The sequence below is a fragment of the Sceloporus occidentalis genome, unplaced genomic scaffold (genome assembly GCF_023333645.1).
Source record: "Sceloporus occidentalis isolate IW3139 unplaced genomic scaffold, rSceOcc1.0.p SCAF_2, whole genome shotgun sequence".
Taxonomy (NCBI): domain Eukaryota; kingdom Metazoa; phylum Chordata; class Lepidosauria; order Squamata; family Phrynosomatidae; genus Sceloporus; species Sceloporus occidentalis.
The window spans coordinates 164,735,015-164,750,210 of NW_028316982.1; the positions used below are offsets into that span (position 1 = coordinate 164,735,015).

Genomic DNA, 15,196 nt, shown 5'->3' on the forward strand with positions numbered 1-15,196 from the left:
CAGGTTTGCAGCATAATAATATTTTTATTCCAGCTGCTTGCATTGCAAATGTAATACTTACATTAGTGAGAATGTGCTTTTGAATTTTCTACATTCAATCCCACATAAGTAGCACAAGTCTTTCTTAGGCAAATTTTAAGATCTACCATGTGGTGGGCAACTGCATTTTTCTTTGGGGGGGGAGGAGAAGAAGAGGCCCATTTTCATCTGTGTATCCCTGGCAGGCTGCATCATCATGTTGCTGGCAAACTGGCAGTGCATCATGTCTTTTCCTGGCCAACCTTTGTCTGTTTTTCAGAGTGTGTATATAGGTGTAACAATGTTAACAATGTATATAGGTCCACAACGTTAATTTTAATGTGTTTGAAGTGATGGGGGAAGCAAACATTTTAAAATGGAGTGGGGGCTTTGACGGTGTCTGGGCTTGGTGAGCTGCAACAAGGGGTTGGAGGGACACTCCCCCAGCTGCATTTTCATCATCCCTGATCTATTACTATCTACTAACACTACATAGGTAGTCTCCTGTCAGGCAAAGACCTTTCAACTGTACAAAACTGATGTAAACTATGACTTAGGTCCAAAACACACTGCAGAAATAATCTCATTTGAGACTGCTTTAACTATGTTGGCTCAGTGCTAGGGAATTCTGGGAACTATAGTTTTGTGATACATTTAGTCTTCTCTATCATGGAGTGCTCTGGTGCCACAATAAACTAAATTCCCAGGATTCCCTAGCACTGAGCCAGGGCAGTTAAAGCAGTCTTGAACTGGATGATTTCTGCAGTGTGTTTAGGATCTAAGTTGCTACATAATGGCTAAAGCATACATGAGTTGTAGCAGGTTGCAAGAACTGAAACAGAAGATATTGTAGTCTAAATAGGGACTTCCTAAATACTTTTCCATTAGGAAGATGCAAGACTTACTGGATGATGTGGTGTAAGATGGAAGAGGTTTGGAGAAAGAATTGCAGGTGCGAAGAATCTCAGAAAAATGAAGCTGCTTACTGCTGTGTACCTAACATCAGGGTCATCTGTAATTTAGAAACAGAACACAAATTGCCAATTATAATTCCAATCTTAAAAAGAAGCTAAGACTACAGTAAAAATGAGGGAGTAGAACCATGGTTAAAGACCTAATTACCTTAAAGGCACCAGATCCTGTCAAATCTTAGAAGCTAAGCAAGGTCAGCCCTGGTTAGTACTTGGTGACTGCCAATGAATACCAGGTGCTGTAGGCTATATTTCAGAGCAAGGAACTGGCAAAACCACATCTGAGTATTCCTTGCCTAAGACAACCCTATGAAATTCATGGGGTTGGCATAGCTCAACTGGTGACCTGAGGGCACATACACACACAGAACCATAGTTTCATGAAGACATCCCAGTAAACCCACAGAAAAAGTAAGATACTGAACTTAATACAATAGCCACTATGCTAACACTAGTTACTGAGTTGGTTCTTCTTGTAGAAATGCAGAGCAGGCCATATTTATTCAGCAGTACTCCACACATGATCATGATCATGATAATTCTCTTTAATGATTCATCTATTCTAGATCAGATTCTGAGACTGAGTGCTAACAAGCCCTACATCAAATTTAAACTTCCAGACTTCATTTTCCATCCTCCTGTACCTTCTCATTAAGCTTCTGTGGAATTCTAGCATATCAGTCAATTCCTAAGGTGGAATGTCCATGCAATCTAGAAACGTTCACTGTTCTAAAGTGGAAAAATTAACACTTCTCCCAAATCAAAACAAAACACACAGGAAGAAGTTTTTTAAAAACTTAATGGAGAGGAACAGAATGACACTGAGAATTTCTGTTGGGAACTGGAGACTGACTCATTTACAAAAGTGGTTTTCCAATTAAACTCCCAACCTGTATTAAAGAAGGAACATGTAGTGAAATATAACTTTACAAGAATATGTAGGGAATTATATTGCTAGCTACAATGGTGATTAATTGCATGAATAAATAAATAATTTTGGAAGCAGCTTAATATTGTTTTTGGAGTTTCAGTTCCTCATGGTAACATACCTTGGAAACGTATGGCTGCTGACTCCCTCAGTGAGAAAAAGATATCACACATGACTGTAGGGCAACTGACCCCAGATTTTGAAATAACTGTGAATATCCGGTCTACATATTGCCTAAGATTTTCCTTGGAGAAAAACAACAACCACCATCAGATAAAACAAGCAAGCTAAAACAATTCCAGGTTTTCACTGCAATGAAAAAAAAGTACATTTTTTTAAAATGTTGATATTTGTTAAAAATATAATGACCAAATACTATGCCATAGTATAGGGACACAAGTCTCCCTATACTAATTTCTTTTGTGGTATTTTAAGTCACCAATAAATTAATGTGTTCAGTAAACATTGGCCTTCGTCCAAATAACCATGCATTCAGTTCCAGACACTTACAGTGACTTTGATTGGTATTTTTCTGAATTTAACCCTCTCACCACTCAATGCCATGTGGAAAAATATATTTGAAAGAAAAGAAGATCCATATTTGAAATAAAACCATATTTCAAACCATATTTGAAAGAAAAATTAAATTAAAGTATTTGGGGGAATCTCTAATTCAAACAAACAAGAATTTTTTTAATAAACTACTTGATGTTTATACACCTTTCAGTGTGCCTGAATTAGTTTTTTGATCCATAGGTTAGTTAACAAATGTGCCTTTAAAAATGCTACATTATTACATGTTAAGTTCCTACATTTGCTGCTGGTCAGTTGGAAGGCAGAACAGGGAATAGGGACACAGGCTTGCAGTTTGGGAGTACTCTTGGACTCAGCTTTGAACCTAGAGGCCCAGGTCTCTGCAGTGACCAGGAATGCTTTTGAAAGTTTAAAGCTTGTGCACCAGCTGCACCCATTCCTTGAGATGCCGGATCTGGCCCTGGTGCTACTGCCTTGATTACATCCCGTTTGGACTATTGTAATGGGCTCTATGTTGGGCTGCCTTTGAAGAGTGTTTGGAAACTTCAGCTGGTCCAAAGAGCTGCAGTCAGGCTAACTGGGGCAGGTTACAGAGACCACACAACTCGCCTGTTGAAACAGCTCCATTGGCTGTCAGTTTGTTTCCAGGCACAATTCAAAGTGCTGGTTGTGACCTATAAAGCCCTATATGGCTCAGGTCCATGCTATTTGGCAGACCGGATCTCCCTGTATGAGCCGGACAGGGCTCTGAGATCCTCTGTAGAGGTCCCACTCTCCATCCCACCATCATCACAAGCACGGTTGGTGGGGATGTGAGAGAGAGCCTTCTCGGTCACTGCTCCTAGACTCTGAAACTCCCTTCCCAGGGAGGCCAGAATGGCTCCCTCTTTCTTGGCCTTCCGCTGGCAGGCTAAGACCTACCTGTTCAGACAGGCTTTTAAAACAGAATATTTGTAATTGACTGGCATAGGATGTTGTTTCATTTTAAAGTGTTTTATACAGTTTCATCTTTTAAAAATGCATTTAATAGCTATCTATTTTAACATTGTAATAATTTAATTTATTTTAATGCACTTCTTTTCTATGTTTTTAATTGTATTATTCTTTTAATATTGTGAAGCCAGTCTGAGTCCCAGTTCTGGAAAAGAGTGGGATACAAATAAATATAATAATAATTACAACAACAACAACAACTCTTTGTTTCTTTAACTTTTTCTCGCTAAAGAAGATGGGTGGAAACTTTCAGCCCTCCAGATGTTTTGGACTACAATTCTGACAGTCACTGTACCATTCCCCATTCTGGATGAGATTAATGGGAGTTGCAGGCCAACAATCTGGAATGCTAAAGATTCCCCAGCTCTACAACACACTGCTGTCTTGCTTATGATATATATGGGCTGGAGAATAACAGCAAATAACTGCTGAAATCAGGCATGCGCAAGCACATCTGATCTAAAATTCCTTCAAACATGATGAAATTCCTGCAATGAGGGTGGGAGTTACATGAAACTCAAATACAGATTCCAGTGTGTAGACATTTTATTTTGTTATTCATTTACTGTGCACAAACCTGCTCTTTAGGTTCTGGGAAGTCAGAGTAAAGTTGAATCTTTCCACTATGTACTTTCAAAGACATCCCCCTCACATTTGACAATGTAATCTATATGCTACTTCCTTCTGTATATGAATTTAGTGAAAACCCCTTGTTGTAGCTACACTGATTTACAACATCTGCACTGAAAAATAACCTGTTACCTTCCAGTACTATAAAATCTAATACTGTATCAAGAATAGCAAATATGTTCACTGACACTTGTTCTAGCTGCAAAAAGCACCTCATTTAGTACACAAATCATGCCAATAGAGTAATAATAATAGTAAAGCGAAACCTGTTTTTCAGCTAAAAATGAAATGCCTACCCTGTTGTTTTCCAAATTTTCAGCATCTTTCAACTTTACAGGATCAATTTCACAAGGCTTATGCAATTGGCAAATCTAAAAGAGGAAGAAAGGAAGAATTGCAATCAGTGTACTAGATTACCTTCATGTGGGATTTGCCTTGTTGAAGTTCCTTACACAAATAATTGATTCTACTTTAACTGGCCAAGTTTTTGTAGGATGGGGAGCGACAGTGTGAATTACCCCCCTCTATTTTTTAAGTTAGGAACAATCCCAGGACACTAACTTCTCTCACTACCTTAATAGTAATAATAATAAAAAAGCACTAACACTAACCATGGTTTTCTCTAAACTAGGGGTTTAGAAATCCAAACTTTGTTTTGAAATGCTGGTTAAGATGGAAACTCTAGTGGCTAGCTACTTTACAGATGTAATGTTCAATGGTAGCTCAGGGTGAAAAATGAAGGGGGAGAGTAATTTAGGCTAGAGGGGAAGAGAGGCTGGCTCTCAATTTGCAAGTAATGACTGCATGTAACTGACCTTAACTCAAAACTCTTCTTCACCAAGTGAACACTTAAAGTAATATATTTCTACCCCCCTTTTTGTTTAAGAAAATAATAATTTAATAATAATTTTTATTTTTCTATTTCCCGCCTCTCCCTGTGGATCGAGGTGGGATCCCGTCAATATCAGCAATACAGTTTACAAAATACACAACAGATTAAAAACATCATCATATAACTACAATATACAGTAAAATACAATACAATACAATACTAGTCAATGCTAGTCAAATGAAATAACAATGTTGTTATACTGTTTTTAAAAAAATTGTACAGATCTTTAGTATGGCCTGACTTGACATTAACAGATCAGATAGGAAAATGCTGACTCAAAGGAAATTTGTGGTATGTCTATTTGTGACACTGGGAAGGAGGACAGGCTAACTGCATTGCAGAGATAATAAAATAATGCCACACTGTCAAGCTAGAAGATGCACACCCATCTAAAAATAATCACACATTTTAGTAAGTTGCTTCCTTTGTAAGCACACTGCATACTTTCTCTGGATCACAATGCTTATTTCTGTAAGATAAGACTTCTCTCTGTGGCCACTCAACAAAATGTAATTTCACAGAAGTGTAAGGCAGGCAGGCGACACTCTTGACTTCCTGGGCAAGCAACGACTACATAGGATTCTCACAGGTTCCCAGCCTCTGAACATTAGTCAAGACAAACATTCTTAGAATGAGGAAAACAATTGCAAATATGCTTTTAAAAGACTGCAGGCTTATTAATTATTTGAAGGTGGTCTCACCTCATCAATAATTGGCTTTAGTGTAACTTGAAGATAATGCATTCCTGCCAGTTTCATTGTTTCATCAATGCACTTGGATGTTAATGAGTTTCCTCTGAAAATGGTGTTTGGATCTCTGAAAGCAGATAATTTTATATCATATAGTCTTCATATAAAAAAAGGCATTAAGATTTTCAAAAATGTTAGAATGGGTAAAGTTCCTGCTGCTAGAGCACTTCCACACAATCTCTTTCAACCAAGGCCTATGAGGTGTCCATTAGAGGGTGTCATTAAAATATGTTCAAACAAAAGTCCATCAGTGATATCTTTTATTAGCCAACCAAAATGCACAATATACTTGTTGCAAGCTTTCAAAGCTCCATGGGCTTCTTCATCAGGCAAGATGTTAAAAACCAAACAGGAGAAGAAAAAACAATTGGAGATGTTAGTCAGATGCTTGCATGTTGTTTCAGTCCTTAGTAAAGATGTTATGATGGGGAGGATATATTTTGCAGGCAAGCTCCTCCTGCTAAAAGGTATCACCAATGGATTTTTGTTTGTATTTGTTAAATGGCCAACACAGCTACCCCCAAATGTTGTCTGAATTAAAATATGTTATCCACTATTTTAGGGCCATGTTACAAGCTGAGATAAATGACAGCCACGGACCTCAGTCAATAAGAATGAGAGTAGGATTCCACCATTTGTAAGGCAGAGACTGTTCCAATGAAGCTCATGCATTGGTTTCCAAATTGGGTCCTTTAAGAAAATCAGATACACTCTAGAATGCTAAGCTCTAAATAAATTTCCCCATATTCTTTTCTCACTGTGAATAGGCAGCATTCTAGAGAAACAAAGCAGAAAAAGAAAGATGGAATAACTATGGACGTTATCAGACAAGGGAAATTGGAAGTATAATCCAATGGCAATCCAAACGCAATCATGGGGTTTAACGTTATTGCGTGAGAGGTCATCACACACAATTTCAGACAATGGCAAACTATTTTCGGGCGATTGGAAGTCAGTTTGAACGCAATTCGAATTCATGTAAATTTGCTAAACTAGCGAATTCACGTGAATGCATTCTGGCTCCACTTTCTTTTCATTCGAAATTAAGAGAAATTCCTCTCGTGTGATAAACTCCTATCTGGCTGTTAATCCTGCCTAACAAGGCACAGCATCTTCTTCCTCTTATGTAAGCAGGGGAGACATTTCTCAGTCAATGTTACAGAACTACCTTTCATGGTAGATAAAATGGAACAATTAAGTGGCAATAGAGGTAACATGCGTTGCCTAGGCTTCATATTTGGCTGTAGGACACAAAACCACAGTTGTGTAGCACCAACAGTAACCAGCATCTCAGAATGCAGAACTATTGTCGACCCTCATATTTATTCCATATGTATTCTCCCTTTCTCCATGGTTATCCCATTTTATTCTCATAATAATCACATGTGTCAGATTATGGAGGCTACCTGCAAGTTTCATATTGGAGTGGAGATATGAAACAAGGTTTCCCAAGTATAAACCCAATGCAAAGCCCAACAAAACACATTTTACTTTTGGAAATGAAGGACAAAGTGACAACCTAATATTGGAAACCAGATAGCATTGCCCCAGATCATCTGACTGGAGAAGACTAGTCTACGAGGTGGAGTAGTTTTAGGAAGACTGGAATTGACTTTTGCTAGGCCAACCTATTTGGCCAAGCTAATAGCACCAAAACTTAGAGCAACCTTCACTACAGCCCATTTTAACGTCCTTCCCTCTGCAGTTGTGGAAGGAAAATATATGAAGCTCCCTTATGAAAATTGGACATGTTTATGTTCTGATACTTCAGCTGAATCACTTCTGCATGTTATATTGTATTGCCCATTCTATCAAGGTGTGTGCTCCTCTTTAATTTAACCAATTTTACAAAAATTCCCAGGACAAATGGCTGATTACTACTTGACATTAATGCTGGAGGATGTAGACTCACAAATAACTGAGAACATGGCTCGATTCTGTGCAGCTGTCATTGCTACACATAGACAAATCACTAAGGACCAGAATTACTGTTAAAAGTTGGAAATGGGATGCTAGAAGATAGGTCCCCCCCCCCCAATCCTGGTGTGCGGTGCTGCTTGTCTATATTCACATTTGTGTTTTGACTGATTTTATGTAGATGTACTGGTATATTAGTAAGTTTGCTTTTACTGGTTAATTTCAATATATTTTTCAGATACTTTGGTCAAAGACAGTAAATAAAATTGACTGAGGTGTAGTACAGCCTGTATGATACAGAAACTGGAACAAATCTAGTAATATCAACCACACTGCATTGGAATTTAAACTAGAACCTAAAGCAAGTACAACTGGCAGCATAGAATATTATGGAGGAGCAGGAAGAAGAAGCTTGCAACATACTGTCTTACAGAGGCACATGAAAGAAAGGCCAGCCTATGCAGAAAATGTGAGTGGGCAACAAAGAGTGCATAAGAAACGAGAGAAAGAGGAGTGGAGGGACAGAAACACATGGAGTAAGAGCAGAGGGAACCATACATATCTAGAGACATATGGAAGAGTACAGAGTAAATACAGAAGAGGGAAAAGACAAAAGTGAGTGATAAGACAGAAAGACAGGTGGAGAAATGAGAGGAAGAAGGGACTAGACATAACAGAGACAGACAAGCAGACATACAAACTATAGATCAGTGATTAGAAATGAAGATGAAATTGAAGAAGACTCTTAACTGTTGGTCTGCCTGTTTCTAAAAAAGATTTCTCAGATGTTTTCTTTTGAAGCATTAATAATTTTATTTATTTAATTGAATTTATATCTGCCTTTCTCCCAAAATGGGATTCAAGGCAGATTACAATAATTTTTAAAATATCAAGCTCAAACATTAATTTACAAATGTTGAAAAAGACTTAAATAACAATATTATTTCAAACATTATCAAAAACAGTTGTTGTTATTGTTTTGTGCCTTCGAATTGTTTCTGAACTTATGGCAACTCTGAGGCAAATCAAACTTATTGGCAAATTTCTTTAGAGGTGGTTTGCTATTGCCAACTTCAGAGGTTAAGAGAGTGTGACTTGCCCAAGGTCAATCACTGGGTTTCCATAGCTGAGCTGGCATTCGAATCCTGGTCTCCCAGTGTCCTAAATCCAATGCTGAAACCACTACACCATGCTGGCCAATCATACCAAGTTGGCACAATTGTTTAATTTAAAAGATTTTACAAAATGCAGCACACCACTTAACACATGTATACTACAGATCCATAATTAAAATTCAAAGGCCTGCCTGAATTAAAATGTTTTCATCTGTCAGTTGAAAGAGAGCAGGAAGGGGGGCAGATCTCAGGTGGAAGGGAGCCTGGGAACACTCATGTAGAAGGCTGTCTCCCAAGTCCTCATCAACCACACCTGTGAAGGTGGTGAGACTGAGAGAAAGCTTTCTGCTGCAGATCTTAAAGCTCACACTGGCCTGTATAAGGAGATACAGTCATTCAGATAGTTGGCGCAAATAGTGTAGGGCTTTAAATATCTAAAGCAGCACTTTGAATTCTGCCCAGAAATGGATCAGTAGCCATTTCAGAGCTGTTTCAACAGGGAGGTCAAATGGTCCCTGTAACCAGCCCTGGTTAACAGCTTAAGTTTCTGAACCATCTCCAAAAACAGCCACACCTAGAGTGTGTTACAGTAATCCAAATGGGATGTAATCAAGACATGTGTCACTGTAGCTGCATTTGATTTCTGAAGGAATGGATGCAGCTAGTGCACTAGTTTTAACTGTGCAAATGCAGTCCTTGCCACAACCTAAACCAGTGCATCCAGGCTCAGATCAGAATCCAGGAGCACACCTAAGTATTACTGATAGGGATCAGGTAGTCTGGGTATTGTTGATGGGAGTGAGGTGGGGCAGAGTAGGGTGGGCCTGGCTTACAGTTTATATTTACAGACAAAAGGCTTTTGATTTCTGCATTCTTCCTGTGTTAGGGCTGCCATAGGTTGGAAACAAGGAGGAAAACAACAACAACAAAAGCAAAACTGCAAAGCCCATGATTTCATAGGATGGATCTATGCCAGTTAAAGTGGAATCCTGCTGCTTTAATTCTGTAGTATAAAAGATTCCTTGCTGTTAAATCTTCCCAGTTTTTACCAGGAAGAAGTCAACAGTTTAAATTGTAAGAAGGTCATCTCAGTTCATAAACCCCAGATGCTCAGGGACTATTTATGTTTATTAAATCTATGTAACAAAAAACTTCACATTTTTCAACCAGAAAACTCAAATATTCTTAGGAACTGTGGCACTGACAAGAGGCAAGCAGAATGGATAATACCTGAGGAATGGAAACAAAATAAAGGCAGGCTTATAGCATTGCCTGATAAAAATGCCTGCCTGACCTCCTCAAAAGCAAGCTGGTCTGGGAGTTCTGTGTGTTAATTCAAGGATTTATATAAAGCCATGAAGTTGGCAGGGGTGTGTGTGTGTTTAAAGAAATGGGGCATCCTAAGGCTAAATACATTCAGTTGAAAGTATGTCCCACTGATCTTCTAGGAAACTGCATTTAAATAAGCATATCTTATGGATGAAAGCCATAAGAGATCCACAATAAATGTTTTATCTTCACAGACTTTGGTTTTTGAGCCTTAAGTAGATATTAAATTTCTTTCCTCCCTGTCCACCTCCCAACAATTTAGATGGCAGCTGAGCTGTTTGTGATTCTGCAGTCCTGGGCATGTTTTTATGTTGCAGTGACTCTCATTCTTGAAAATACAGTAAGCCTTCCATATTCATGGATTCTGCAGCCACAAATTCAACTAACCATAGTTCACACACACGCACACACTTCCAGAAAGCAAACCTTGATTTTGCCATTTTATAGAAGGGATGCCATTTTACTACACTATTGTATATAATGGGACATGAGCATCCATGGATTCTGGTGTCTACAGGGGTGGGGGTTCTGGAACCAAACCCCAGTGGTAACCAAGGGCCCACTGTAAAAGCACTGCTCTACTTACTGAGTTCTTTTCACTTCAGCATTTGCGATTGCACTAATGAAAGGCACTATTTTGCCATAATGTAAGAAGAGTCGGACCAGAGGTATGGCTGCCTCCTGTTTCTCCCTGCAGACTTCACCCAGTATGTGGGCAGCAGATGCTGAAACAGGCTAAACATGAAGAAAAACAACAGTTTTAAATACATAGTCATTTAGGCTTTAAGAGAAGAACAGGGGTGGGTTAGCATCAACAAGTAGGAAGAGAAAAGTGGTGTTTATTTTTAAAATCTTATTATTTATATTTTTATTAATAGTTTTGTACTACTTTTTAATTTGTATTGTTTTAAATATGTTGCTAGCTGCTACATATTTACACACATATTTAAATATGTTGCTAGGTATAATCTCATTATAGAAAGGTAAGATATAAATGAATAAAGTAAAATAACAATAGTAGAAGTATAGTGGTAACAGTAGTTACAATTATGGGACAAAAACTGAAGTGTGGAAGTCAGCATTACAATCCTAGTAGCATAGTGATGGTTTAAACCACACATGAGCAAAGTCCAGTCCCATGGCTCACACGGGCCCCTCATGACCATTTTTGAGGTCTCTAAGGCCCTGCAGGGTTGTCAACATATTTTTGCAAAAATATTTCCCCAAAAAACATGTTTTTGTTCTAAAATGGTGTTGAGGAAATGTCTATCATATCTGAAGCCTCCCTAGACCTCCCAGGTTAAAAAAAGCGCAAAATGTTTCAAACCCCCTGCTACAAAATGCTTTCCAGGAGGTGTGTGGGCCATTTCTACCATATTGGGGTGTGTGTGTGGGCGGGGGGGGGGGGGGAGCCAGGCCAATTCAAGCCCAGGAGAAGCCATGCCTTATGAGGAGACTTAGGGAGCTGGGTATGTTTAGCCTTGCAAATCAGGTACAGATCCCAGGAAAGTATGTAGACTCTTTATAGCCCAGAGGCAAGGAAGTTGAAAGAATGGTGAACATTGATGAAGTGACTGAAAGAGAGTGTTATGGTTTTAAAAAAATGAATGAATGAATGAAACAAAGAAAGAAAGAAAGAGAAAGGAAAGTGAATTAAGAGGGAACATCACAGCATTGGCTCTTTCAAAGCTGTATGATATGCAAAAAGAGGATAGCTGATGAGTGCTAAGAAGAGTGTTTAAGGGAAGTGGTTGCTAGATGTACAGAAGGGGTGGGGAAAGTGAAGTCTGTGGGACCTTATTTTGTGGCCCCTAAACTCTTCCAAACCCCAATTAAAATTGGCTGATTTTTTAAACCCAAATATGCCACCCAAGCACCTAAACCATGACAAAAACATGGCAGTTTGAATCCCCTTGTTCTTCCACTACTTCCCCAACCTCTCCTCCAAAAATGAAGGAAAAATGACTTTTTTCAGCCAAAAACAGAATGGGAAGTAATTGCCTTGAGCATCTTTTCTGGCTGAAGCAAGAGTGACATTATGACCTGCAGAGTGGAAATGGTCTCTGGACCAGAATTCCATTTAGATGAAGCAGAGACTCTGGGTTGGTTGGACTTTGTGCACTGTTGGTCTAGACTCTGACTGGCCACCACTTTGTTGTGTAATATTTATAAAATGTCAGGAGTAAAAGTGAGTATACAGCAAGCAATTTACCTCAACATCTGCAGATTTTAACAAGAGGTCTCTAAGTGGGCTGTAGTAGTCTGAAGGAAAAACATGGTCTTCTGTGTAAACCACATTTAACCTCAAGGAACCCAGGTCATCAGGTTTCAGTGACTTGTTTCCATTATCTCTGGGCTGCAGGAAATGCCTAACAGATGGGGAAAAAACACATACCACATCTCATGCTACATACATGCATGGCCTTTCTTATCCAATTCTACATTTGCAGGTTTTGAGAGAAATAGATATACTCTTGTGAAACAACTGGAAAAGATTTTATGCTGATATTAGATAGCTGGCAGGTCGTTTGTAAAACAAGAAGATTAATAAAATAATAATTAAATAAAATTATTAAATATAAAAGAAACAAAAATGGTTTTCATATTAAAAAGTAAGATTTTTTAAAAAATTAAATACCATGCTTCATAAGAACTGGATTGCCGGAGGCATTTCAGAGGTAGCCTTAGTTCTCCTAGAAATTCATCTCCAAACTTCAAGTTGCTTGCATTCCAAAGATCGACTCTGCAACACAATGGAAGTGAGTGAGCCACCACTGCCACCTATTATGTGAGGATGATGTCCACCATCCTACCAATTCTTCACTGTGAGATTCGAACCCAGAACTCTCTTAAATTTCTCCTGCACTATAACTACACCATTACTTCATTCTGAGTGCCACATCTGAAGTATGATTCATCTGCCCACAAGCAATGGGAAGGGGAAGCCTAAGGAGGGCAGTTGCTGCATCCAATTTTGCCCAGATTTCTCCAGTTGAAGGATTGGACCCTATAAACATTCACTCATTTATAGAGGTGCTGGCACTGGCTTTGTTGGGCCTTCTGGGACTCTGGCATTTGCCAAACTTTAACCCATTCTCTGGGCTTTTAATAACTTTAAAAATGTAGCTGTATCTTTGGATGTGTACAGGTTCTTCCTCACTGAAAATGATTCAGTGACAAAGCCCAGAAAATAAGCTAGCAGGGATAAAGTAAATATGTTCTCCTTTTCCCTCTTCCTTTCAGGATATATGCTTTCTTTCCTTGACAGATAATAAATAGGAACAAAGAACACATGACTTTTCAAGGTTACAAAGGATGTCAATGGCTGGGTGCAGATCATGGATAACCCTTATTTTCTTTTCACAAATAGGACATTTTAACTACAGGGTTACTTAGCATTTGTGTATGTGTATAAAACACATTTACCTGATTTCCATCTTGTCAACTTCATCAGCATCTTCAATATCAAAATGGGATTTTTTGTTATAGCTACAAGGTCTGGTAACCTAGCAGAGATGACAATATTTAAGAGAGTAAAATCTTATTACTGTACTTAACAAGAATCTCATTAAACTGTCACTATATATAGGGAAGCTCAATGAGATTACACAGTGCACTGGTTTCACAGGTGTAAAGCCAGGATATCACATTTCACTATACTCAAAAGCTTTCAGATAATACATTTCTAAATAAATATATAAGGATGCATCCAGTAAAGGAGACATGCCCAGTTCTATTTTAATCCAGAGCTTGGAATATTATTTTTTAAAAGTAATTATTTGTGTTATTCACCAGACACCCAGCTTGATACTGTTACTTCAGTCCAGAAACTATCTGTGGATTACTCATTACTAGAATATTACTGTTACCAAAAATACAGGAAAATGAACTCTCGGTTCCCCCATATCTGATCACTGTCTGGACCCCTCACTCTTGCAAGGCACAGCATCACAGAACATATGGTTGCCACGTGCATTTCACACAGATGCTTTGGGTGGGCATACAGAAACCGTTATTCACCCAATTCCTCTTCTTTTTCCTAACTCTCATACATGAACCAACCTGAGTCATACATAGAAACTCTTCCTCATCTAAACTCTTACAAGTCTGCCCAGCCAGTCCAAGTGCATGCCCCATGCTGCTGTTTGGAGCAGCCAGTGTGCCAAGGCAGCACACACATATACATAGCCCTTTCAAGCATTCATAATGACTCTCTGTCTTTCTGGTAGCAGACTCTTTCCTTTGGGGCAGAATGGAAGAAGGCACAGAATGCAGAGTAACTTTTAATTTTTTTAACAACAACAGTCTTTAATGTAACTCTTGTTAAATGTGTCTTCTCCTCTCCTTGTTGTAGACTCCTTGATAGCTGCGCAAGACCCCCCCCTCCAATAGGTCACAGGGGTAGCCACTGACTCATGTGACCCTTCATCCTCTCCTTCCTATTGCTGAGACTGAGTCAGTACCCACTAGTAGTAAATAAAAGGCAAAAACCCTGTTATTTTACACTAAAAAGAAGGGAATTATAGCTCTGGGCATTACAAGCAAAGAGGTAACATCATTCTAGCCTGTTACTGGGGGTGGTGGTGGTGGTGAAGGGGTGGAATAGTGGGCAAAGTAGCTTTTTATGAGAAACATATTACGTATTTCTAATTTCTGAGTTAAGCTGTAGTATGTCTAACCAATATTCTACTGAAAATATAGTAGGAGGTGTGATAAGTATAGTATGGAGATATCAGTATGCAATCTTAGCTCTACAAACTTTTTATAATGATTTCCACAAAACCTGAAACAGAGTCAATATTTTCTTATCACACACTTACTTGTTTTCTAAATCAGATTGTGAGTGGTTTCCTCTTTGAATTTTAAGAAGAAACCACTCACAATCTGATTTAGAAAACAAGTTTACTGTGTTGCCCTATTCAGGTGTTCTAAATCCTAGTAAAATAAACACACAACAAGTGGGAAGGTGGTAGAACCACTAGTTCAGAAAGCACCACTTTTCTCCATCCATCCAGGCTCTTCATTTAATTTCAATCAGGTTTGAAAATCAAATGGAAACCATCCACATAGAAGTGTCTCCCCTTCAAAAGATTATCAGAAGCTAATGGAAACCAGGATGG

At 38.6% G+C, this 15,196-nt stretch overlaps 1 protein-coding gene across 2 annotated transcripts in view; it reads right to left on the reverse strand.

The window, feature by feature from the left end:
* Window positions 1–15,196, reverse strand: part of LOC149319232 (ras GTPase-activating protein 3) — a 182,223-nt gene that overhangs the window by 21,993 nt on the left and 145,034 nt on the right. For both annotated transcript variants that reach the window (XM_089511335.1, XM_089511334.1), the window contains exons 8-15: window positions 13,503–13,582; window positions 12,715–12,819; window positions 12,289–12,445; window positions 10,663–10,811; window positions 5,668–5,782; window positions 4,371–4,445; window positions 2,039–2,162; window positions 924–1,030 (exon numbers count right to left, since the gene is read on the reverse strand). In XM_089511335.1, the coding sequence (XP_089367461.1) occupies window positions 924–1,030; window positions 2,039–2,162; window positions 4,371–4,445; window positions 5,668–5,782; window positions 10,663–10,811; window positions 12,289–12,445; window positions 12,715–12,819; window positions 13,503–13,582 (912 nt within the window). The remainder of the gene's footprint in view (window positions 1–923; window positions 1,031–2,038; window positions 2,163–4,370; window positions 4,446–5,667; window positions 5,783–10,662; window positions 10,812–12,288; window positions 12,446–12,714; window positions 12,820–13,502; window positions 13,583–15,196) is intronic.